Source organism: Sarcophilus harrisii, chromosome 4, assembly GCF_902635505.1.
Source record: "Sarcophilus harrisii chromosome 4, mSarHar1.11, whole genome shotgun sequence".
Classification (NCBI taxonomy): Eukaryota; Metazoa; Chordata; class Mammalia; order Dasyuromorphia; family Dasyuridae; genus Sarcophilus; species Sarcophilus harrisii.
Window position 1 is genome coordinate 340,858,669 of NC_045429.1, and position 24,920 is coordinate 340,883,588.

Below are 24,920 nucleotides of genomic sequence, written 5' to 3' on the forward strand. Positions count from 1 at the left end.
AAACAAAAGTCCACGATACATTAAAAGATCCAGAGGAAGGTGTATAACACATCAGTCAAGTTTCTATAAAGGATTTATGAAAAATCATGGATAAAAATCCCATAAGAGGAGATGGAATGGATGAGTTGCAATCTGTCACCATGGTGGAATGAGTCACCATTTTCATGAGATCAAGGAATCCCTGAAGGATCTAACTCCTGCATTCTCTCACTGCTGTGGATGGCTGACTCTCTACAAATTAGCAAATACTCTTTGGAAATTTCTGTGGCTTCAAATTTCCCTTTATGTGAATTCTGGGTGGGCATCCCCTGAGGGAAGTTTGGTATTTGGTGACTCAGGCTGGAGAGGGGTGGAAAATTTTTTTTTTTGCCTTTGGGAAGGAACAGTAAGGAGGCTGAGTTGCTAGGAAATGTCTATTGATCCCAGATTATTGATGAAGTAGTTTTATCCTTTATATAACTATATAGCCTTAATATTGTTCTGCAGATACTAGAGTATCTCCTAAGCCATTTTTCCAAAGATTGTCCTCCAAACTGGTTAATGGTTAACAATAATACAGGGCCATGTTATAAAAGGATAGTACAGACAGGACAAGACAAAACAGGTTGAGTCCTGGGATCTCCTGGGCAGTTGTGCTCACCTCTATATTGTAGCTTCTGGGCTCTGTTATTTGGACAGTCCTTCCCCTGTAAACTAAAGTTGATGTTCGTGCGGATGCAGCGGTTGTTGAGTGGCTGAACAGGCCGGAAGTTGTCACTCATGCTCAGAAAAATCTGGGAGGGCTGATTCTGGCTGAGCAGTCGTAAGGAGTGCATCTGTGAGAAAGCAAGTGGCCAGTCACAAATAAACTATCCTGATACCTGGCATTAGTGGGGTCAGGGAAAACGTCCTATGAATGATCCACTATGAAATACCCATCACTGCAAATTTTAAAAGTGAGGATGGTGGCAAAAATTCCCTTGCAATGAATTCAATTATTCTACCTGTCCAATTATATCTGCTGCACAGAGGCAGCTAGGTAGTATATGTCCATGTTGGACTATCCATCATGCTGCTAAATATTTTTTCCATTGGTTGGTTGGCCAGAATTGTCTGCATTTTCAAACCCACCTGACCATATTTATAGTTGTTTTCTTCTGACATATCTAAGGTTGGAATACTCCTTTATTCATAGCAGGTGATATCTTGCCATGGGGAGCATTGATAATACATGTTGGGCATTTTCCCCTCCTTTTAGTCTTAGGGCTTTAGTCGGTTCTGTTTGTCCTTTACATTTTGAGGAGCAGTGTGAGACCTAATCTAAAAACCTAAACCATGGAGCTCTTGATACCTATGATTCCAGATCAGATATTGTAGTCAGTTCAGCAGGCAAGTTTTGAGGAGCAGCCATGCTAGATGTTAATCCACTGGGGTTTGGGGCTTAAATCTGGTGGGACTTGTGTAATATAGGAACTGAGTTAAAGCCATGAACTTAATTTCATTCTCTTTCCTAGAAACTAAGGAAGAGTTTGCATAATGCCCATTTTTTTAGCTATAGTTTTGAAATAAATCTTCCTTTGTAAAAATTAATCTGATGTAATTAGTCAAAAGGAACTGACATAAAAATAATAGGGAGGCCTATTGACTAGAGAGTCAATGGTAGAGTTGAAAGACTGAGAAATACACCTCCCCCCCCAAGCTCCTGAGGGAATGGAGAACCCTGGGGGAATGGGTATAGATGCCCTCAGATATGGGGTCCATATTACATTTAGAAATACAGAATCATAGGGTTCTTCTCCAAACTTATACTCCCTTTCCAGCACATAGGCAGATATTCTTAGACTCAAATGATGCTATTCTGTTCTTCTCTAGGGGAAAATGATGAAAACATTTTAAATTCACATCACTTCAAATGGCTGGGCCAATATTCCTACCAAATCATCTCCTTCCCAGAGACCACAAAGCTACTCACCTGCATCCTGGTTATGTAGACTGGTTTGTTCATTATTATCCAACTTGCTGTCTCATAACAGGGTGGGATAGTCATCGACCCATCATAGGTAATGAAGCTAGAAGTCTCGGGATACAGTTCTTCTATATTAAGCCCCTGTAGCAAGTATGCATCATCTAGGGGAAAAAAACAAGGCCAAAAACTTTCATCATGTAGTTATGTGAGAAATAGGATGATCTGAAATCCAAATGCAATTTTCATTCAATTTATTTCAATGGGTGTTAATTGTTTACTATTTGCAAGGCACTTTGGCAAATTCTGGAGATGTAAATGTAAATCAATCCTAGCTTCAAGGAGCTTATAATTGAAAGAAGCGATGTAACATGAACAGAGATAAATATCATAATATAGAATAGAAAGTGAAAGGGACAAAGGAAGTTCTGATTAAATGCCCTAAAAATATCTGAGGATGGAGAAAATATCAGAATAAACACTTTCACAGAGAAAGTGACAATTGAACTGAAGGAATAGAGATTTTTGAGAGTCAAAAGTGAGAAAGAGTGGATGGATGTTTGGAAATCATTTGTAGTATAGACAGAGTGTACATATGTTCTCATAGGGGCATATTGTAATATTGTGACATACCAATTTTAGGGAATAATAGAAGTTCAATTTTGCTGAGATGTACGGTATTGAAGGAGATAGTTAATATGTTATAAGTCTGGAAAGATAGAAGAGAGCCAGGCTGTGTAAGGTCTCAAATGCCAGGCTTAAGAATTAGTCTTTAATCTGAGAGATAAAGTTGTCAGCAATGGGCTTCTAAGAGCTGGGGATGAATGACAGTTCACTCTTTTATGACCCAGATCTTCATACTCATAACTTTAATACTTCAACCCTTGATAAGAGTATCAGTCTGTCATTGTTGTCTATATTCTCCTACAAAGCTCTTCTTCTATAAGAGGAGCCCCACCAAAGGTATTGGGAAACTTTCTCTAGATCTTTTTATATTTCATGGGTGCCAGTAAAGCACTTGGTGTTTTTCATTTATTATTCCTCCCTTTCTTCCTTTGTAGAAAGTAGTCTTTTAAACTCACTCCAAGGAGTTTCTTTTTCCTCAGGGAAAGGGAGATCTTTTTTTTATTTTTAAAATTTTTTCATTATAGCTTTTTACTTACAAGATATATGCATGGGTAATTTTTCAGCGTTGACAATTGCAAAACCTTTTGTTTCAACTTTTCCTCTCCTTCCCCCCACTCCCTTCCCCCAGATGGGAGGTTGACCAATACATGTTAAAGTATAAATTAAATCCAATATATGTATACATGTCCAAACAGTTGTTTTGCTGTATAAAAAGAATCGGACTTTGAAATATTGTACAATTAGCCTGTGAAGGAGATCAAAAATGCAGGCGGACAAAAATAGAGCAATTGGGAATTCTATGTAATGGTTCATAGTCATCTCCCAGAGTTCTTTCACTGGGTGTAGCTGGTTCAATTCATTACTGATCTATTGGAACTGATTTGGTTCATCTCATTGTTGAAGAGGGCCACGTACATCAGAATTGATCAACATATAGTATTGTTGTTGAAGTATATAATGATCTATTGGTCCTGCTCATTTCACTCAGCATCAGTTCATGTAAGTCTCTCCAGGTCTTTCTGAAATCATTCTGCTGGCTGCTTCTTACAGAACAATAATTTTCCATAACATTCATATACCACAATTTATTCAGCCAGTCTCCAATTGATGGGCATCCATTCAGTTTCCAGTTTCTGGCCGCTACAAAGAGGGCTGCCACAAACATTCTTGCACATACAGGTCTGGAAAGGGAGATTTTTAAAAATTCCAGATACTTGTCATCGTTTAGACTGTTAAATAGTTTTTCTTCACAAAATCTTTTGTTCACAAAAGCTTTGTCAAGATGGGGAGTATTAAAGTTGCTCCACCTTGTTAGAATTAATGTTGGAAAGTAAACATGTTCACTGATCTTGGGGGCTCTTCAAGCAGGACCAGGAAATATAGAAGCAATCTGGTTAGTCCCACATACTGTGACTATGCAGGAAAATATAATGGACTATAGCTTAGCAGTGTAGTACCATTTGATACTTTGCCCTGGCTTAACTCTGACCTTGAACCATGGTTTTAGTAACTAGGCCCTATTTTGTTTTTTTCTGTTACTCCAAAACCTCTAAGGGATAACAATCATAAAGAAACACATCTAATGGTGAACTATTGCTTACAGCAAAATTTGTGTTTAAAAAGTGGAGAAAGTTGAGGGCTCCAGGGAAACTTTCTTCTGGGCTAGAATATATCTCTGATGATATCCAAATACATGCCTTGTATCCCCATCCTAGAGATGTAGTGAAAATGATATTGGGGTTAGTACCGGATTCAAATTGTGGCTCGTACTACTTAAATGAGCATGGACAATTTATGGAGCCCCTCAAGTCATTTCTTCATCTAGAAAGGAATGGCGTAGTATGATTTTCTAAGGTCTCTTCCAGCTCCATATCTCATGAATCCATAATTGGTTTCTGTCTTTATTTTCCCCTTTGTCTGAATTCCTTCCTAGACTCATACTTCAGTTTTCCCAATGTAGAAGGCTTTGCCTTTATTTCCCTGGTTCTTCCAGGGACTGCTCCTCCAACTTCCAAGGCTAAATCCTGACTATTAAACACTTAAAAAGGTTGGTCATCCACTGGCAGGCCTTGATAAAGGCCTTTATCAATAGCCTCCTGCCAGACTCTGTTCCTTCCAGATAGTGTTTACCTGTTGGATATTTAGGTGGCACAGTGGACTGAGTGCTGGGCCTGGAATCAAGAAGACTGAACTTCATGAATTCAAATCAGGCTTCAGTCACTTAGCTGCGTGATCTTGAGCAAATCACTTAATCCTATTTGCCTTAGTTTCCTCATCTGTAAAATGAGTTGAAGAAGGAAATGACGTATAGTTTATTCCAGTTATTTCTGCCAAGAAAACCCCAAACGGGGTCACAGAGAGTCAAACATGATGGAAAAATGACTTAACAGTAGCTGGGGCATCTCCTTGTATCTCATTGCCTGACCCAGCTAATGTTAATCATTTAGGTGCTTTAATTTTCTTATGTTCTTTGTTGCTGAGACTATATAGTGATAGGATCATAGATTGAGAGACAGGAAGGACCATCTAATTCACCCACTTAAATTTATGGATGAAGAAACTGAGGACCAGAGAGAAAAATAAATAAAAAACTTGTGTCAAGGTCATACAGATAATGGTAAAACAAGTTTTGAACTCAGATTCTATAATTCTAATAGTTTCCTTCCTCATCCACATTGTGCTTTCTTGACTGACTCCACTGGTTTTGTCTAATCTCCAAGTTCTGCCTACCCCAGCTTTATTTTATCCTGTTAGGTATAAACCATAGCTCTAAAATAGGTGAGTTCCAAAACACTACTAGCTCCAATTAGGAGTACCCATGAATCCTAGAAGAACCACTACACAGAATGGCAGATGGAATAGCCTGGCCAAGCTGACTGCTTATATTGGGAAGGTGCTTTGTTAAAATGGTTGGTCAAAGACTTGAGGAATGAACCTAGAAAGAAGAGAAGGATATAGATAACTTGGAAAGATTTGACCTCTGAAAGAGCTTTTAATCTATGAACCTATGATTAGAGAACATAATGTGAGCAGGTTCATAAGGAATAGCACAGCGGTTCCCCAAAGACAGCAGAGTATGAAGAAAAGATACAGATTGCTACTGTTACGGTAGCTCTCTTTGTAAGTGGCAAAGCACTGGAAATCAAGATTGTGTCTATTGATTAGGGAAGGGCTGAACAAATTATGGGATCTAAAGGTTATGAAATAATGAAAGGGACAGTTTCAGAGAATCTTGGGAAGACTTTGCCTGAATTGATATAGAATATAGTGAGCAGAATCAGAGGAAAATAGCTTTGAAAAACCTACATATTCTAGTCAATGAAATGACCAACTATCATTCTGAAAATCAGTGATAAATCATGCTCCCCTCTTCCTCAAAGAGAGTTGATAGACTTAAGATGCAGAATAAGATATTTATTTAAGACATGGCAATGGGGGAATTTTTTATTTGCTGTGCATATTTGTCATAAGGATTTTCTTTTTCATTTGGTAAGGAGAAATGGGAGGGAAGGGCAAAAGACTGAGTTCAAAGAAGTGAATTTCAGTAGGATGTGGAATAGTTACTGGTGATATTGAATTATCATGGATGCTACCCTTCTGGGTATTTGATCTGGAGCAGAGATAGTAGCCATAAGAATTGAGGAAGAGGATGAATTGGGAGGTTAGAATGTCAATGGATAGGGATGAAGGTCCAGGGAGAGAGGAAAAGAGGAAAGGGGTTTTCTCTTAGACTGTGAACCAAAATGACAGGGATTTGAAAAATACATAGGATCAAAGGATCATAGATTTTGACTTTGAAGGAATCCTAATCTATCTAATTCAATGTCTTCATTTAACCAACCTAGAGATTTAAATGACTTTGCCCAAAGTCATAAAGGAAGTAGAAGAGACAGGATTTGAGCCAAGATTCTGACTCCAAATCTAGCAGGAAATCATTACAATATAGGACAGGGGGAGTTCCAAGTAAAGCAAAGCTTGTATAATAAATTGGTCCCCATATTCAAATTAGAATGTCCCTAGGATGGAGCATTTGATGATGCGTTCTTCCAGAAGTTCCTGGTTAGATAAGTACAGTAGAGGTGATCAGAAAGTTATGATGGGAAATGATTGAAGGAAGAAAAATCTCTTGTTGTTCATACCTCTCATGAATATGATTAGTTTTTAGTTACCATGATTCTCCTCACAGATCAGACCCTAGCAAACTCTGTCAAAACAGACAAGATGATACAGTAGGAAGAATGCTGGCTTTGGAGTCAGAGGATGCAGGTTCAAATCTGATCTCTATCACTCACCTGTGTGATTCTGGGTAAATTACCCTGTTCCAGACTTAGTTTCCTAATTTGTAAAATGATAATAATAATATCTACTTTTTAGGGTTGTTTTGGGAATGAAATGAAAAATGCTTTTTAAATTTTTAAGTGCTCAGTAAATGTTAGTTATTGTCATTATTATTATTATTTTTTTGCTTCAAGGACAGATCTCTATCCACTAGAACAAGCTGTAGCTATTCTGACCCTTAGGATAGTATAAATCTTTGAAGGCAAGAGTGGTGGTATTTTAATGTATTACAATATTTAAAAAAAATTAAATACACACTTAAATAAGAGAATTTCTAAACATAGAACAATTTTGTTTTGTTTTTGTTGTTTTGCCTTTGCAACCCCAGTACAACATAGGAGGCACTTAATGTCTGCATTTGTCGAAATGAATGTTGCATTGGTAATCAGCTAACAGAAAGGACATGCCTCATTGACTACTGTCAGCTCCCATTAGATAACTATGAAAATTTTTTTTGGATCCAAAAAGCCTTCAAAGTTTCTCTATGGAAAGAGAGTGCTTCCCAAAGAACCAATAAGCCCTGCCTTGGCCAGTTTCTCTGACTGATCAAAATCTGACTGTCATTAACAGACAAGACACACACACACACACACACACACACACACACACACACACATATATGTAAGTAGGTCAATAGATAGGTGAGTAGAAAAACAAATAAATAGATGGGTAGATAGATATATTGATAGGTAAGTAAATAAGTAGGCAGCAGAGAAATAAATAGATGGATAGATGATAAAGATAGATATATTGATAGATAGTTAAGTAAATAGACAAACAGGTGGGTATATAAATATAATGATAGATAAACAAATATTCAGGCACACAGGTAAAAAGACATTGATAGGTAGATAAATATTTTGATAGGTATTTAATTAGACAGCTAGTTAGCTAGGTAGATAGAGAAACAGATAGGTAAAAAGGTAGTTAGACAGATAAGATCGATAGGTGGATAACTTATTATATAGCACTAGGAATACCAATACATGCAACCAAGGAAGTTTCTGCCATTATGGAAATTATATCCTAACAGGGAGAAGATAGCACACAAAAGGGAACCCAAAAGAGTAAGGGGTAAACATAGTTTGGAAATGATGGATGAAAAGTAACTTAGAGGCCTGGTTCTAGGTGAGTTAGGTTCTTCTATCAGAGCCTAGCTGGTTCTGGGGGAAAGAGTCCAAAGTTCCAAAGCTTACTCTATTACTGCAGACCAATAAAACCTTAACATTGGATTCTCATTAATGCTTCAAAGTAGACTAAACATAAAATAAAGATTATTCTTATGTACAATATTAGCTGTATATATCAATATCAGCTAATAAAGGCCTAATTTTACTTTTCACAATGGTGTGATCCTAAGTTCATGAAGGTTATGACTATAGGGTATTGACCTAGAAAGAGATGAGTAATGAACTATATATTTGTCAACTCAAGACCATGTTCATGTCCAAAGGCTTAGTCAATGATGTTAATTTTTTCTTTTTAAAGCCATAGAAACTCATGAAAACTATCTCTAAAGGTGTGGTGATTGTGATCTTTATGGGAAAGAATACGCTCATTTATGTAATCCTCTAAATTGCAAAGTAATATCATAGAATATTAATAATAAGATGGACTATAGAATATAAGCCAAACATATACAGTCAGAAGGGAAGAAATTGCAAAGGTGCCAGAGAGTTAGATTGAGCATATATCTGAATGCTTGAGTGGAGACTGCGTGAAGTTACAGAAGTTGGCTGAAGAAAATGTCATGCTAGACTGTACTTTGAGAATAACACTAGAACATCTATCACAGTGTCAGGATGGAAGATGTGCACCTGGACCAGAAGTGGTGAGCCAGCATTTGTCATGTAGTGATATTTTGTACAGCTTCTGAGTCTGCATGGTAACTATGACAGCATAGAATGGATGCCCTTGTAGAAACTACTCGAGGGAGTCCAAGCTAAGACAAGCCTTGGATGTCTGCTTACTACCTTCCCTTCATCAAGGGCTGGTTGCCCATCCCCATCCTCACTGTGCTTCCCCCTCCGCCAAGTATAGTAGTAATAAATGTCTATGTATATAAGTTGTGTGTGTGTGTGTGTGTGTGTGTGTGTGTATGAAGGAAACTTTTTGTATATTTTGTAAATCAGGATTCAGTGCCCAAATTCCTCTCTATTAATTTCACATTGTAAAATTTAGTGTGTGACTAATAGCATTACCAACTAAATAATGCTAATTTGGGATAGTGGAGACAGACCTGATTTTGGAGTCAAAAGAATTGAGTTTAAGTCCTGGGTTCACATACCACGTAACTGCTTGTATGGTTTTGGACAATTCATTTAACTTTTATTTCCTCATATTCCCCATATGTAAAATTTTAGAATATTGGACTAGAATAATAATAGCCAGCATTCATATAGCATTTGACAAAAATCTCATTTGATCCTCAACAACAACCCTGGGAGATAGAAACTTTTATTCAGTGGTATCAAACTCAAATAGAAATGGGGGACATTAAACCATATTGTGATTTAATCCTTTAAACCAATTTAAACATTTTGTTTAAAATATTTTTATTTATTTTGTTAATTTTTTCCCAATTAAATTTTAATTTGGTTTCCCAGTACTTGGTGCCTCTTTTCTTATTCCCATTTTATAGATGCAGAAACTTAGGTGACATAGATTAAGGGATTTGCTCAGTCACACAGCTAGGAAGTATCTGAGGTCAAATCTGAATTCAGTTCTTCTTAGTTACACCCCTGTATCACCTAGCTGCCTCTGTGCAGCTGAACTTAAGTTGAGTTTATGGTCTTGTCCGGCTCTGAGTCTATGTTCTATTTCAAATTAGGTTCCAGAGAACTACAGGCTCTAAGAATCTCTTCCACTGTCAGCATCTTTTCATACAGTTTCAGACAATCTCTCTGTCTCCACAAGAATAAACCGTCTTTATCCTTGATTTCAGTAATGTATAATGAACTCATATTAATATAGCTCCAAAATTACTTTCTCTAAAACAAACGACCTTTGGAGTTGGCAATATAAGCACTATTATTTCCATTTTATAGGTGAATCCCTTGTCTATGATATACCATTAAAACCGAACAAATGCAAGATCTCCTAAGTCTATACCTTGTGATTTTTCTACTACATGTTACCTATGCAAGACAATTGGGGAGACCCTGACAGATGCTAATACCTTATATTATCAGTGGGTGCACCCTGGCTGTCTGCTTAGACTGACTAAATTCTTGTGAGCTAGATTAGTTAAGAAAGAAATTCCTTGTAAAATGACTCTATCCAGAATATTTATTAGGCCTAAAATTATTTTTTTCTCTTCCTTTTTAATAAATTTCTTTCTGCTCTGGCCTGAGCCTAACACAAAATTTGAACAAAATAAGACACTCATAGATCATTAAAGAGTTAGTGATAGTTTCTTAGCCATAGTAACAGGGTATTGAACAAATATAAGTAATGGAGATATCCCAAGTTAATTCAACTGATTCAGTCTCTCTTGTCTGAGTTATCCATTGTGTCCTACTAATTGAGAATCAGCTTCTGAAATGGCTACAGTGATATAATGGATAGGATGCTGGGTTTGGGGTCAGGAAGACCTGACTAGCTTTGTGAGTCTTGGCAAGTCACTTAATCATTGTTTGCCTCAGTTTCCCTAACTGTAAAATGGAAAATAATAGCATGTCCCCTTAGGTTCCAGTGAAGATATTTAAAATACTATAAATATTAGCTATTATTGTTATTATACTCTGGTGTTTAGGGAGCGAACCTCTGAACCACATCTAGAAGAAAGTATCAATATCTTTAAAGCAACCACTACCCTAACTCATAAAGGTACGGGTGTTAGGTGGGGGAGTAACAGTGGGAAGTAACTCCAATTTTAATGATTTAATCAAGGAGGAAAACATAACTTGTTGGGTCACTTTTGGTAATGCCTGACTCTTGATGACCCCATTTGGGGTTTTCTTGGCAAAAATACTGGTGCGGTTTGCCGTTTTCTTCTCCAGCTCACTTTACAGATGAGGAAACTGAGGCAAAGAGGGTAATACAGCTAGCATCTGAGGCTGGATTTGAACTCGTGAAGAGTTTTCCCGATTCCAATCCTAGCATTTTATCTGGTGCGCTGCCTTCTTTATTATTCTTTCTTTGGCACACTTTACTTAGTATTGCTGGTGAAGTGATTGGTTGCACCACTGCCAACCCATCCATAGATATGTGACATGACTGGATGCTACTGCTTGTGCAATGCCTTGGGGAAATGCAGAGGGGACCAGAGATAGATCTGGATTTAGTAGTGAAGAATGCGTGAGATCATCTGTTTTTATATAATTACATGTTTATTTTTTCTTTTATTCAGGCTTTAAGTCTCTGTTCAAGCTCTTAATGTGTGGGGTACAGAGCTGTGTAGGGATGATGATTTCACAGGGATGTCAGGACCAGTACAATGTCTAATTGGCTTCATTGCCAGCATGATCTGGATTGCCTGGATTGTGGAAATGATTCAAACACAGGAGCCACATAGAAAGTTGGAAAGAGAAAGGAGTGAAAAAGGAAATGGTAGCTGAGGCAAGCATCCAGCCATACCTGGCCCCTTCCTCTTGCCAATGTGGTTGCAACAGTCCGTGGCATCCATAGGTGTGAAACTCTGGAATATTTGAGCAGCACTTATTTTCAACTTAGAGGTATAGGGAGGCATAGATGCATGAGTCAGATCATGGAGTAGGGTTATTGGGACTTTGGAGATGGATTAGACTGTTGTCTTGTTCAGAATCCCAGAAAGCTTCCATAGACCTTCTTGATCCCAACGTCTGCTCCTCTGGTGAGTAAGCTTCCTGTGTATATTTTACTGAGAGATCTGTTACAAGATACTCTACTTCTGGGCTGCATGGCAGAATTAATAAGGAGGAAGTGGACTCCAACCTGAAAGTAGGTTTTTAAGTAGGGGGGGAAGTAAAGCTTTTTATTATTATTTTTCATTATACAAGTGGCTAATACAGTCTTGATTCTTAACAAACTTTTATTTAATCAAATTAAATTGTTTCACCATGATCTTAAAGTGAAACAAAACTGAATTTGAAAGGACTGGGAGAGGCTACCATGTGGGAATGGAGCTGACAAATGGAACAATTATAAGTGACTCACATCTCAAGAATAATTAGTCTGGGCTGTGACAGTAAGGAGGAAAGTATAGGGTCATTGACAGTCAATTGAATCATGGATCTTATTTGATGACCTTTTCAGCTGTTTCAATTGGGTCCAACTCTTCATGAACAACTTGGGGTTTTCTTGGTAAAGATACTGGAGTTGTTTGCTATTTCCTTCTCCAGATCATTTTGTAGATGAGAAAATTGTAAAAAGCGTCATATGACCAAGATCACATAGGTAATAAATGGCTGAGGCAGGATTTGAACTCAGGTTTTCCTCTAGTTGAGTAGCTTGATGGCAGGATTCAACTACTATAGCATTTATAGAAACTTTCAGGAGTTTCAGTAGAAACTTTACAAAGTCAGAAGACCTAGCTCTGTTACTTAGAATAAGTCACTTCTTTCTGAATTTCAATTTCCTCAACTGAAAAACGAAGAAGTTGGATTTAATACTCTCTCAGATTCCTTCTCACTCTAACTTTTTAAAAGTGTCATGTCTGTAGAAAGACAAATTCTCTTCTAGGCATAAGTTGCTCTCTGGAACATAGTAGTATTCTTAAGGAAGCATATTGATCTATGTTTATGAAACTCCAGTTATCTGGTTAATTTTATTGGGAGGGAGAATGAAATAAAGTTACTTATTTTAAACAGAATAAGTAAAATAATGGTTCATTTAACTTTCTTCTTCTCATCTGAATATTATATTCTAGTCCATACTCAGCAAGTTCCTTGAATCCTCAGAGAGGGAATAACTTCAGCCCCTTTAATACTTTGCTGATGACCTGCTCCCCAAGACTCAATTCAGTAGAAAATGTTACACAAGTCAGTTTCTATAGACCAAGCATAATGTCATAAGAAAAGGAGCTGAGAGGATTGGAAATTATACATTATAATCATCTCATTTTATGGAGGTGGAAGTTGAGGTCCAAAGATCGGACTATCTTGCCTAAAGTCACACAAGTTATAATTAATTGAGCCAGAATTCGAGTCTTGTTCACATTGTGACTGGTAAGAAAAGAAAAGGACAATTAAAACAATTGGGTATATTGAAGATGACAAGAGGACCTAGTCGAGCTATATGGAGGTGATGAAAACTGACAATAGACAGAAGGTAGTGCTACTTGATGCTTAATTTGCTTTTCCTTTTTTCTGCCAAGGAGAATGATCTTTGGTTTGGAAAGGTCAGAATTCAAATGGCTAATTGGGAATTGATGCCCAAGGTAAGTAAGGAAATAGCAAGAGAGCATCTGACTGCTTGAGATGAATCCAGGCCCATGGTTCAGAGGAAAGATATCCTTAGATAATGAAAGAATTGATATATGTGAGTGCTGAGCCACTGTCGATGAGATTTAAAAGACTGAAGAATAGGGAAAGTATTATGGGAGTGAAACAAGGCAAATGTTTTCCTGATTTTCATAAAAGGAAAGAGAATCAAATCTAAAACTTGATTGACTGGTAAAATTCTAAAATGTATTATTAAAGAGAGAGTTGCTGAATACATATAAAAGAAAGAGATGATTGAAAAAGTATGGTTTCATCAAAAACAGATTATGTTATATTAACCTTATTCTCTTTTTTTGACATGGGTACTGGCTATAGTTCATTTAGTTTTTAGCAAAGCACTTGATTAAGTATTTCATAGTATTCTTATGGAAAAGAAAGAAAAATGTAGGCTAGGTAATAGTTTAATCAGGTGTATTCAGAGTTCATTGAATAAGTAAGCTCAAAGAATAGTCATTAATGGTTCATTGTCAACTTGGAAGGAAATCTCTTGTGGAGTGCCCCAGGATGCTGTGTTTGTCTTTGTGCTATTTTATACATACATATATATTTATGTGTGTATATAAATATATATATATATATATATATATATATATATATATATATATATATACATAAAGATATTTACACACATATATGTATGTTTATAAGTGACTTGGATAAAAAAAATATGGATGGCAATTTGTTGATGACACAAAACTGAGAGAGATAGCTAATATATGGGATGACAATCAGGATCCAAAATTATCTTAACTACATAAATCATTAGACCAAATCTATTGAGATGATACTTTATAGGGATAAAGGTAAAGTTAAAGTTAAAAAAATTTTTGTGAATTCAAAATTGATGAGGTATCAGTAGGTAGCTGATTGTTTTGGAAAGAGATAAAGCTTTTTGTGGTCTACAAGCTCAGTAAAGCTCATGTGATCGGATATAGCAGTATGAAAGATAAAACTTGGAGATTTAAGATGTTAGTCTCTCTCTGACTTATTTGTCAACTAAAGAAAGGTGATGGACAAAGACAACATTATTTTAGAATATATGATTTTATTTTAAAAATCTTACCAAGAAGGATAGAAGATTTTGAGCAAGAATGCTTCTTAAAGTAGAAAAAAGTCCCAGATCATAAGACCAGTTTAAAGAATGCCTGGCAATAGATCCAACTAAGTAAAGTCATTTACTTAAGAGCCTTCAAGGATAAAAATGGGAGAACAACAAACAAGAAAAGTAGAAAAGATGCGTAAAAGAATACCATGATAAACTGGTTTTTTTTTGTACCACCAAGAGCAGTGGAACCATCACAGTCCCAAATGTACTTAGAGGAAATTAAAAATGACAATAAAGGGAACAAAACTATAGAAAGCAGCTAGACTGGACCAAATCTATATAAAGACTATAAATGCTGGTGAAGATAGAAATTATGAAAGTGTTTTGAGATTGATTTGGTGAAGGGAAAGATAGTAGAGGCATAGAAAAATACTAAAACTTTGCCAATAAACACAGCAACAATAAAATGACGAAGAAAATAGCAATAACTATTTTAACTATATACTCCCCCCCAAACAAAATCATTATGTAGACATCATTATACAGGTAGACAGTACAACCTCTATGAAATTATTAGGAGAATACAGATAGGATTTTTCAAGTATTATTCAACCATATCCTTTACCATTTTTAATTGACTAGAATATGTAGAGAATCTAGGCTTTATTTATTGATCTACAATAAATTATAAATGCAATAAATATCGATTGGTTTATTGATTATAAAAAACAAATTCAGTAAAAAAAATGCTCCTTTTAAAGGTTCTTTTCTAACAAGGTATCTCCCAACCACACATCAAAATTATTCAGGATTGCTAGAAAGACATGACAGTAGGAATAACCTTTTTATCATAAACATCAGGATATATATGAACAGAACAGCCAGAATCATCTTCACCAAAAGCAGTGGAAGAGATCCAACTCTGAGTCCAAATTGAAGCAGCTTTTGAATATTTGTACTGTTTACAGAGAGACTTGAAATACTGAAAGAGATTTCCAAGCATTCAAAAGAGTTTGGCTTTGCTAGTCACACAGGAAAGGCCAAGTGATTGAAGAATGTCTAGTTCAGATTATGACATGTATTTGAATGTACAACCAATAGAGATAATTTACTGGTCTCTATATCTAGGACAGACAATAGAGATGAACAACACGTTCAGCCTAGAATTGAATAAGAGGAGAAAATCAGGTTGAATTGCCTCACAGAAAATGCAAAGTTCCTTCAGTATCCCTATGCTTTCCATGGAAAAAAAGGTCCATCAACTTAATGCCAGTATTAAATTAGTATTGCTGCATAGTAATAAGATACAGAATATAATGCAGCTCTTCTACTCTTGTACAACTCTGAATATAACAACAACAACAATAACAACATTTCTATAGCACTTTAAGTTTTATAAAATGCTTTACATATGTTATCTCATTTGACTGTCACAAGAGCCCTATAAGTTAGATGTTAGGTTCTATTATTATATTTTGCAGATAAGGAAAAAAGGAGATGACTTGTCCAGGATCAAACAGCTTTTAACTATTTGAATTGGGATTTGAATTCAGGTTTTCCTGATTCTCAAGTCCAGAATTTTCTTCACTGTGTTACAGAGTAATTTGGGAGACACAAGGGTGGCTTACACATGTTGGTGGTGAGAGAGGCAAGTAAAGGTGGCACAATGGATAGAACACTGAGCTTGGAATAAAGAAGATCTGAGTTCAAGTTGGGCTTCTGATATTGGGCAAGTCACTTAATCTTTGCTTGTCTTAATTTTATGAATTGCAAAATGGTGAAAATAACACTACCTATCTTCTAGGATTATTGGGAGGATTAAAAAAGATAAGATTTGGAAAATATTCCCTTCCATTTGGGAGCACTTTTTAAGGTAGGTGGTCTTTGGTCCTTTCCAACCTTAGTATTCTGTGAATTTGAGCCTTCAAATCTAGAGTTCCCATGAGGATGCAGGAATTTCCCTTCCATTTTCTCTGTCTGCTTTGGCTTTGCAAATACACAGCCTAGAAGTCAGATTGTCCTTAGGGAGTTGAATCCAATAGAATCAGTGCTGAATTTAGAGTGAGAGAATTTGGTTTTTCATCCTGACTGTAACTTGTTTATTGTATAACCTTGGCCCAATTAGTTAAACTTAGTGAGGTTCAGTTTTCTTATCTTTAAAAATGAGAGTTGGGCTAGATCACCTCGAAGATTATCCCAAGCTTCGTGATACCTATGTAGTTCCCACCCCTGACTTACTCCTAGTCTTTTCAAGTGCCAACATGAATTGGAGGTTTGACAGAGAGGGAGTCGGTGTTTTCTTTGGGAGGGTCTTCTGATTATTACAGGCTTGGGGGCATGAGAGAGTTCTTTCCTAGCTGGAGGTGAGACTCTGATCTGAAAGATGGTAAAGAATGACTTCCAGAACATAATCCTTTGGTTAAACTTTTCCAGAGTGGGCTGACTGCCAGTGCAAAAGCCACTGTACCCTTGACATGCCAAAGGAGCTCCAGACGCTGGAGACACATGATGTAGAGAAGGGACAGTCCAAAGTCCATGAGGCATGAAATAATGAGGATATTTTGATGAGACTAATTTGGGCTTCCTTGAAATTCTGGAGTTAAAACCACACCTTTTCAAGACTTTGATCTCTTTCCTGTTTTTAATCTATTCCAACAAAGCACAGGAGTGAAGGGAGAAAGTCCCTCTCAGCTGTACTGAGTGGTCACTATCAAGAATTGTTATCCTTTAGGTAGGATTTTGGGTTGCTTGTTATGCATTTGAAATTTCATCAAAACTAGATCACTAACAAATTTGTGATAATGATTTAGTTTAACTTGGTGAAAAGGCTGAAAATGAAAGTGATTCACTAGAAGGGAAGATGTAAATTATTAAGGGTTTGTAAATTCAATTTAGGGCAGTGGGTGGTGAAACGGATAGTCAGTTAAGACTTGAATTCAAGTCTGAAAGTGTGTAATAGTCATGATTCATAGGTTGAAAGAATTCAAAGGGATTCTCTAAAAGTCACAAGGGAATTTATTTACACCATAGCTGAAAGGATAATCTCTAAAGGAAGTCTAGTAAATTAGAAATAGTTTTGGGGAAAGCTTTTATATTGAAAATCTGGGGTTTAGCTAGCAGACTAATAGCCTACAAGGTTGTAAATTGTAAAAGAGAGATAAGAAGGAGCTAAGATGTCTTTTCATCCAGGTAAAGAGACAAGATGTCTTTTAGCAAGGTATTGTGTATCAGATAGGATAGGGTTTTTGCAGAGGACAAAATAAGGAGCAACAGATAAGAGGTTTTAATGCTCCTCCTTCCTTAGCTAGGTATGCAGTTTTGAATAGATCCTCAGCTCTGAGCCATCATCTCTCCTTTTTGTTTTTTTGGGAAGACGGAATTGTGGGGACCCACCAACTCAATCTGTTTGCCTCAGTTTCCTCAACTGTAAAATGAGCTGAAAAAGAAAATGAAAACCACTGCCAAGAAAATCCTAAATGGGGTCATGAAGAGTTGGATATGACTAAAGAACAACAAAAAAATCATTTTGAATTTTGTCAGAACAAACTCATTGGGGAGGGGAAGAGTTGGAAAGCAGTTGGAACCACACATTTAATGGAGTTTTGGTCAAACTGGCCTTATTTCTGTTGCTCATATAAGATACTCCACCTCCTGTCACTGCACTGCCTATTGGTGAGTTCCTCCTGGGATCTCCATTTGGGGAAGGGGGCTCCAGCTGGCCCAGCTTCATTCCCCTCCTTCTTATGTTTTAGATACTGTAGACTTCAATATCATGCCATTCCTCAATATGAATACATCTTTTTGTAGGTATTCCCTTATTAGAATGTAATAATCCCATCATCTCATGTCAGGACTAATTTTTTTTTCTTTTTCTAGTATTTGTAAATCTAGCACTTAGCACAATGCCTGGACACATAGTAAGCTCTTAATAAATGCTTGCTGCTTTGCCCCATCTGTTCCTGGAATTCATTTCTTCTTCCTTTCTACCACATTTTCTTTTTTCAAGATAAAACTCAAGGCCCATCTTTTGAATAAAGCTCTCCCCATCCCCTTCAATACTCTCTTCTAAACTACATGGTATTTAAGTACTTTGGATTTCATTTATTTACTTTATATTTATTCTGCATGTCACTATAAATGTACCCAATTGTCTTTGCCATTAGCATGTAAGCTCTTTTAAAATTTAATTAGTTCATTCTTTGTATTTGTATCCCTAGCTCCACCATAATGTTTGGTATAGATTAGTAATAAATGAATGAAGAGAGAGAGCAGGAGAAGGGAGAGGAGGAGAAAAAGGAAAGACAGAGGGAAAGAGGAGAAAAATGGAGAGGGGAGACGGGAAGATGGGAGAGAAGGAAAAAGAGGAGAATTGTCCAACAGTATGAAACAGTGGAAAGAGTGCTATCTTTGGAATTAGGGGACCTGATTTTAAATCTCAGCTCTTCTATTTTACTCCATGTGTATTCAATTTCCAGTGAATTCAGTTTCCACATATAGAAAAGAAAAAGGCACTAGATGGCTTCTATAGTTGCTCCAAGCTTTAAATTTATGATCTTACAAGTTTGAACTGGTAGCCCTGGAAGTGGTTAAGTGATCAAAAAAGGCAACCATTTTCCCCTTTGCTCTGGAATATTGTGTACATAAAAGGGCAGTGATTTACCAGAGAAAGTCTTGCCTCTAAGTGAAAGGAGAGTTGGCTTCCCAAGCACAGGAAGTTCTATCTCTCTTCCTCTGCTAGTTCCATCTGGTGATTAAGCAATTTGGGAGAGACAGGCAGGTGGACAAATATAGAAGCTGCCCTAGTGAAAAGGTTCCTGTATCAAATATGTCCAGATCCAACCTTTTCCATACTCGTGATGTAAGCATCATGTTACTCTAACTCTGCAGCCTTGTTACTGTGAGGTCAGGCCTGGATGAACCAAGCTGATTTTGGCACTTGTAATTGTCTAAGTTTTCATTGTGTCATTTGGGGGATTTAATGAGGCTTGAACTTAAGCTGTTTTAGGTCTGAAGTTTAACACATTGAATAAGAAAGGGAAGCATTCTGCATAATTTTATTAAAAGGTCAAAGTGATTTGTTTAACTGAGCTTGCATTAGATGCACATTGATTACTCTAGTGTGGGGCTAATCTTATTTTATTTAGCCAGGAGGAGGAAGAATGAAGGATAGAGCAGATGGATTTCTTGGAGCAAAGAGAAAAAGTAGTTGCATTTTTCCTGGATAAAAAATACCTATCATTTTTGAAGATTTGTAGATGGTGGATATGTGGAGAAAGCTATTAGAAAAAGTAGGGGAAAATATCTGTTTTTGAACACCGCCTTTATCTTTGGAGTAATAGTGGTTGGTTTGTTGAAGGTATCTTCATGCTGGGATTCCCCATGTATTAGGTCTGCTTTGAGTTCAATCTAGGGAGAGGTATTTACTTTTATATTTCCATGGATCTCTGGTCTCATAAATGGGAATTCTCCCTCCAGCTGTGCAAACTGAATGAATGCATGCTCTCTCCTCCTGTGGTATCCTCGTCTATGTCAATCAATCAGTGGTGATATCTTCTTATCAATCACAGCTCTATGGGAAACATAATGGATTTGGAGCTGGAGGGTTTGTTCTTTTTCTTTCATTTGGTATATGTGTCCTGGATAATTAGTTTTATGCTTTTATACCTCAGTTTCCTCATGTATAATATGAGAAGGTTGGACTAGGTGACCACTAAGGTCCCTTTTAGTTCTCCTTAGAAATCTCATTCCCCATTATCCTGAGGACAGGCATTGTTTCTTTGTATTCCCAGTGCTTAGACATTATCTATTGATTGTTAGACTGGTGCTAGAGTGTCCTATAGGCACCTAAATAGCCCAATGGATAGAACACCAGACAGCATCTGGAAGATCTGAGTTCAAATCTAACCTGAGAAAAATAAAATTAATCTGTAATATTTAGTAAATGATTCTATTCTGTAATTGACCTTATTCTGTATTACTACTATATTCTGTCAAAGTACTTTTTTCTTCTTTAGTTAAACTCATTAATGAGGTTTTCCCTTTGAATTAATTTAAGGGTATAGTTGAAAGGAAAAATTGTTATTTTTCATGCTATTAGCTCCTGAGATATCTGCTTGTCTGAAATCCTCAGCTAGCTTAATCTGGTGCCATACCCCAAAGACAAGTCATCTGTTTTGTCTGTCCTTGTGCAGTTAGGAGAGGTTTGATCTCCCTCAAGAGGACAACAAACCTAGTGGTTCATGTCTCCTAGCCAAGATGACAAGAGGTAGAGGAGTCTCATAAAACAATGAACATTCCTTAATTGTCAGAGGGACATAATTAGCATATCTGTATGCCATTTCACTTTTCTCAATATAGCCAGTAGTAATGATCCCCAACTACCCAAACCCTCTACTTTCCTGACTATCAATAGAGAGTTCTTTCTCATTGGGTTGCTGGTCTTATTGAGGTGGTCAGTCTGACCCACTTTTCTAGCAGTTATATGAATCACTATTAATAAACTGATTTTGCTTGGATTATATGCCTCAGTTTACTTTTATTGCATTTACTCTTGACAGACCTCAGGCACTAATTGCATTACCCAGTGCAAGTCACTTACCTGCTGTTTGCCTCAATTTTCTCAAGTGTAAGATGGTGCTAACAATAGTACCTACCTCCCAAAGTTGTCTTGAGGATCAAATAGGGAGTGCCTTTTTTTTGGAGACACATTTTCTTGTTGTCATTTCAACAGAGTGTTATTTCAACAAAGAGTGTATGACTCTTTGTGAGCCCATTTGGGATTTTCTTTTCAAAAAGAATGGTGTGTTGACCATTTCTTTTTCTAGCTATTTTTACATATGAGAAAACTGAAGCAGACATGGTTAAGTGACTTATCCAACATCACACAATTAGTAAATGTTTGAGGCCACATCTAAACTCAGGAAGATGAGTCCCATCATTCTATTTACTATGCTGGTTAGCTGCCTCATACCTGATGAAATTCACCATTTCAATTTTGAGTGATCTGCAATTTTAATTATTTGGAGGCTGTGAAATTCTATGACTTCTAGTCATACAATGTGACTGGAAGAATACTGATGCTACAAAAATGGAACCCTGTTTCAGGATGAAGCTTGGGGATATTTAGAAACCTGGTATTTAGTCCCTCTGTCTTCCTGGACTTATCATACAATCTTGGATTATAGCTGGAAGAGACCTTAAATGCTCTGACCTTACCTTCTATCTAACTCTGGAAGAGAGAGTGGGACTGATCACTTTGAGGAGCAATTTTGCTCATTTAGGTCCAGTACATGCTCAAGTCAAGTCATCATCCCATTGATCCTCTGATATTTCCTGCCCTCATGTCTTTTGGTTATTCCCCATGCTTAGAATACACTCTGCCCCTGGAAATTTCTAACTCCTTCAAGGCTGCAGCTCAAGTGCTATTTCCCTCTAGAGGTCTTTCCTAGTTCCCCGAGTTGGTGCCTTTTCTATCATTGTGTATTTTATTCTATGTATATCTTTTATGAAATTTTCATTGGATAGTTGGATCTTCTTAGTAGAATATAAATTCCTTGAGGTTAACTTTTGTCTCTGTGCCTAACACTGTAATGTGGTAAGCTCTTAATCAATGCTTATTGACTAATTGATCATTTATGATTAAGAAGAAGAGTTTGTAATCCCCATTCATTTATTTCTGTATGTCCTATTTTTGAGTCACCATTAGCATAGAATTCCAGCTTTGAGTGGTACCTATTTGATAAAGATAGTAGGGGGTCTGCCTGCCTTTCTTACAAGATCCCATAAATATATGAAATTTGTCTAGTTCTTGAAATTCTCAGCATGAAAGACACTTCAGCATTTTATTATACATCCTAGACAACGTCTTGTTAAAATGAAAATAGGTTTTAGCCCGGTTTTGATTAGTACAAATAAAGAATCCTCTGAAGTAGTTGCATTATTTGAAATTTCATCACACATTTCCATTGGGAGCTACAGCCAATGACTATATTGTACACAATTGCACTAATTGGAACAAATAAATTCTTGTAGATCTTAACAAAAAGAAGCAGCTAGTTAGTTAGTGAAGAGAACACTGAATTTAGAGTTAAGAAGACCTGAAATTCAAATCCAACTTCAGATACTTACTAGCTTTCTAGGCAAGTTGGTTACCTCTGTTTGCCTTAATCCATTGGAGAAGAAAATGACAAACCACTACAGTATCTTTGCTAACAAAACCCCAGGGACAGTATTGGTGTCCACAGAGTCAGAAAGAGACAGAATTGAACACCAACAGATCTTAACAAATGAGAAAGGTTTTGAGCATAGTCTTGATGATGACATTGTCTGAGAAGTAACTTAGCTAAGTGAAGAAAGGTGATTATGAGAGACAGCATGGCACAACAAAAATAACAGCAGCAGCAACAGCAATAACAGCTATGAATTGTGAGGACTTGGATTCAAATTTTATCTTGGATTCTTCCTATGTATATGACTTTTGGCAAACCAGCTAATCTCATTTGATCTCAATTTCCTCATACTAAGCTAAAAAAATGAGTTGGATTAGATGACCTTTGAGGTCTCTTCAGGTTCTATGTCCATTATCCTCAATGGCATAGCTTATTTCCTCATTGAAAGACTGGCTACCAGCCACTCTGTCATTGCTGAGCAAAGTAAGTTATGATATCATGTTATTAAAGTGTTCAGTGTATAGCAAATATAGGAAAGACTCATATCAATGAAGTCACAGATCTTTGGAAGGAACCATAATCAGAGGTATGATGATGTTAAAAAAAAACAACAACAATAAGCTCTTTAGGGAAAAATACCCCTGACTAATTTTGAAATTTAATCTTCATTATTAACATTTTTCTTCATCACTTTCTTATGTCAACAATTATCCAAACAGTAAATCAATCCCTGACTTATAGTGTTTGCTGATTTCTGAGGCAAAAATGCTCTCACCCTGAAAATTTAACAGTTGCAGGTTTGACCTGGCTCTAAGGTGCCTCTGTAATAACTCACATTTATATGGTAATTTGTGAATGTCATCACATAATGGCTGGAAGGCCAAGTTCAGAACCAGGAAAATCTTGATTTAAGCCTGCCTCTGATACATACTAGCTGGATGATGACTCTGGACAAGCTACTTAACCTCTCAATGTCCTAAGCATCTCTGAAAAGTCAAATCATAGATAACATGCTCACTTACATTTTGTAGAGGGAGTTTCCACACTTGAAATTCTCACACTAATGAAATAATAGATCCATATCTATCTCCTCAAAGCCCAAAACAATTAGATTAAAATGTATATGTGTATATATATACACACATATAAATACATATATAAAGTAGATAGATATGTATGCATATATACACATATGCACATATCTACACACATACATATATATGTACATACACACATATTATACACATGTACATATACATATATATGTACACACACACACATATATATAAAACTTCCTTTAAATCATGTGAAGTTCTGGTACAAGAAATACAGTGCCCACTGAAGTGATGGTGAAACTGAAATTTAGGTTAAATGACTTGCCTATAGTCACATAGCTAGTATTGTGGTTGTTAGTCCTGTTATTCTCAAAGAGGTCCAATGATATCATGAGGGTGATATCTTGACTTACTTGTTAATTAGATTTGAATGAGGCAGAGCTGTGCAAAATCATTAGCCTCATTCTCTTTTCCATAATCATAGAAATCCAGTGGCAAAACAAAAATCAAGATGGCTGAGGATGGTAGGTGACTTTGGCATTTCTAAGTTAAGGTCTTTCCCAAGTCTTAATTTGTCTGAGACAAAGCCCATTTATTGACTAAAGACTAGGTAAGGATTGAGATATAAGATGGCCCAATTTACCATTGCAAAAATATCAATCTTGGAGGGAAGACCCTTAAAGTTTCCCATAGCTAATAATAAGATTAAAACTCTGATGCATCCTCCTGAGTCCAAATTCATGATTTTTCTGTCATTCCCTTTTGTATGAATACTGAAGTACTAGATGAAGTAAGTAAAGATTAATTTATGAGTTGACCTAGTTTTCTTCTAGCAGATAACAGTTTTGGTAGAACTGCGGTAAACATATAATTTCTTTACCTACAAAATGAAAGTGGTGGGGATGTTACTACAGCTCTGAGAGCCTATGATTCTACAATTTTATAACTGTATTACAGTAAAAGACTCTGAAATGATTTTGAATGTCTCTGAGATATTTATCGAGAAGTAAAGAATGTATCAATTTAAACTTCATTGGTCAGACCTTATGTTTTGGGGAAGGACCATCCCTCAAATGTTACTTCCAAATCAGGGTCATTATAGTATATTTAGTTTGGGAAAACCAGAAGACTTTGAGTTAAGAGACCTGGAAATTTGTACTGATTATCATATTTAAAGTTTTCTAAAAAAGTGAAATGGGATTTCTTGACAGGGATTTGATTGTGCTAGATGATTATTTGTCAAAGATAAATATAAAAATTCTGCATCAGGTACAGGGTAACCAGATGAACTCTGTGATACCTTTAAGCCCTGAGAGTTTATGA

General features: G+C 36.5%; 1 protein-coding gene across 3 annotated transcripts in view; it reads right to left on the minus strand.

The window, feature by feature from the left end:
* Positions 1 to 24,920, minus strand: part of CA10 (carbonic anhydrase 10) — a 660,766-nt gene that overhangs the window by 3,282 nt on the left and 632,564 nt on the right. For all 3 annotated transcript variants that reach the window (XM_031966432.1, XM_031966433.1, XM_003767978.4), the window contains 2 exons: positions 1,952 to 2,106; positions 641 to 815 (listed from right to left, as the gene is read on the minus strand). In XM_031966432.1, the coding sequence (XP_031822292.1) occupies positions 641 to 815; positions 1,952 to 2,106 (330 nt within the window). The remainder of the gene's footprint in view (positions 1 to 640; positions 816 to 1,951; positions 2,107 to 24,920) is intronic.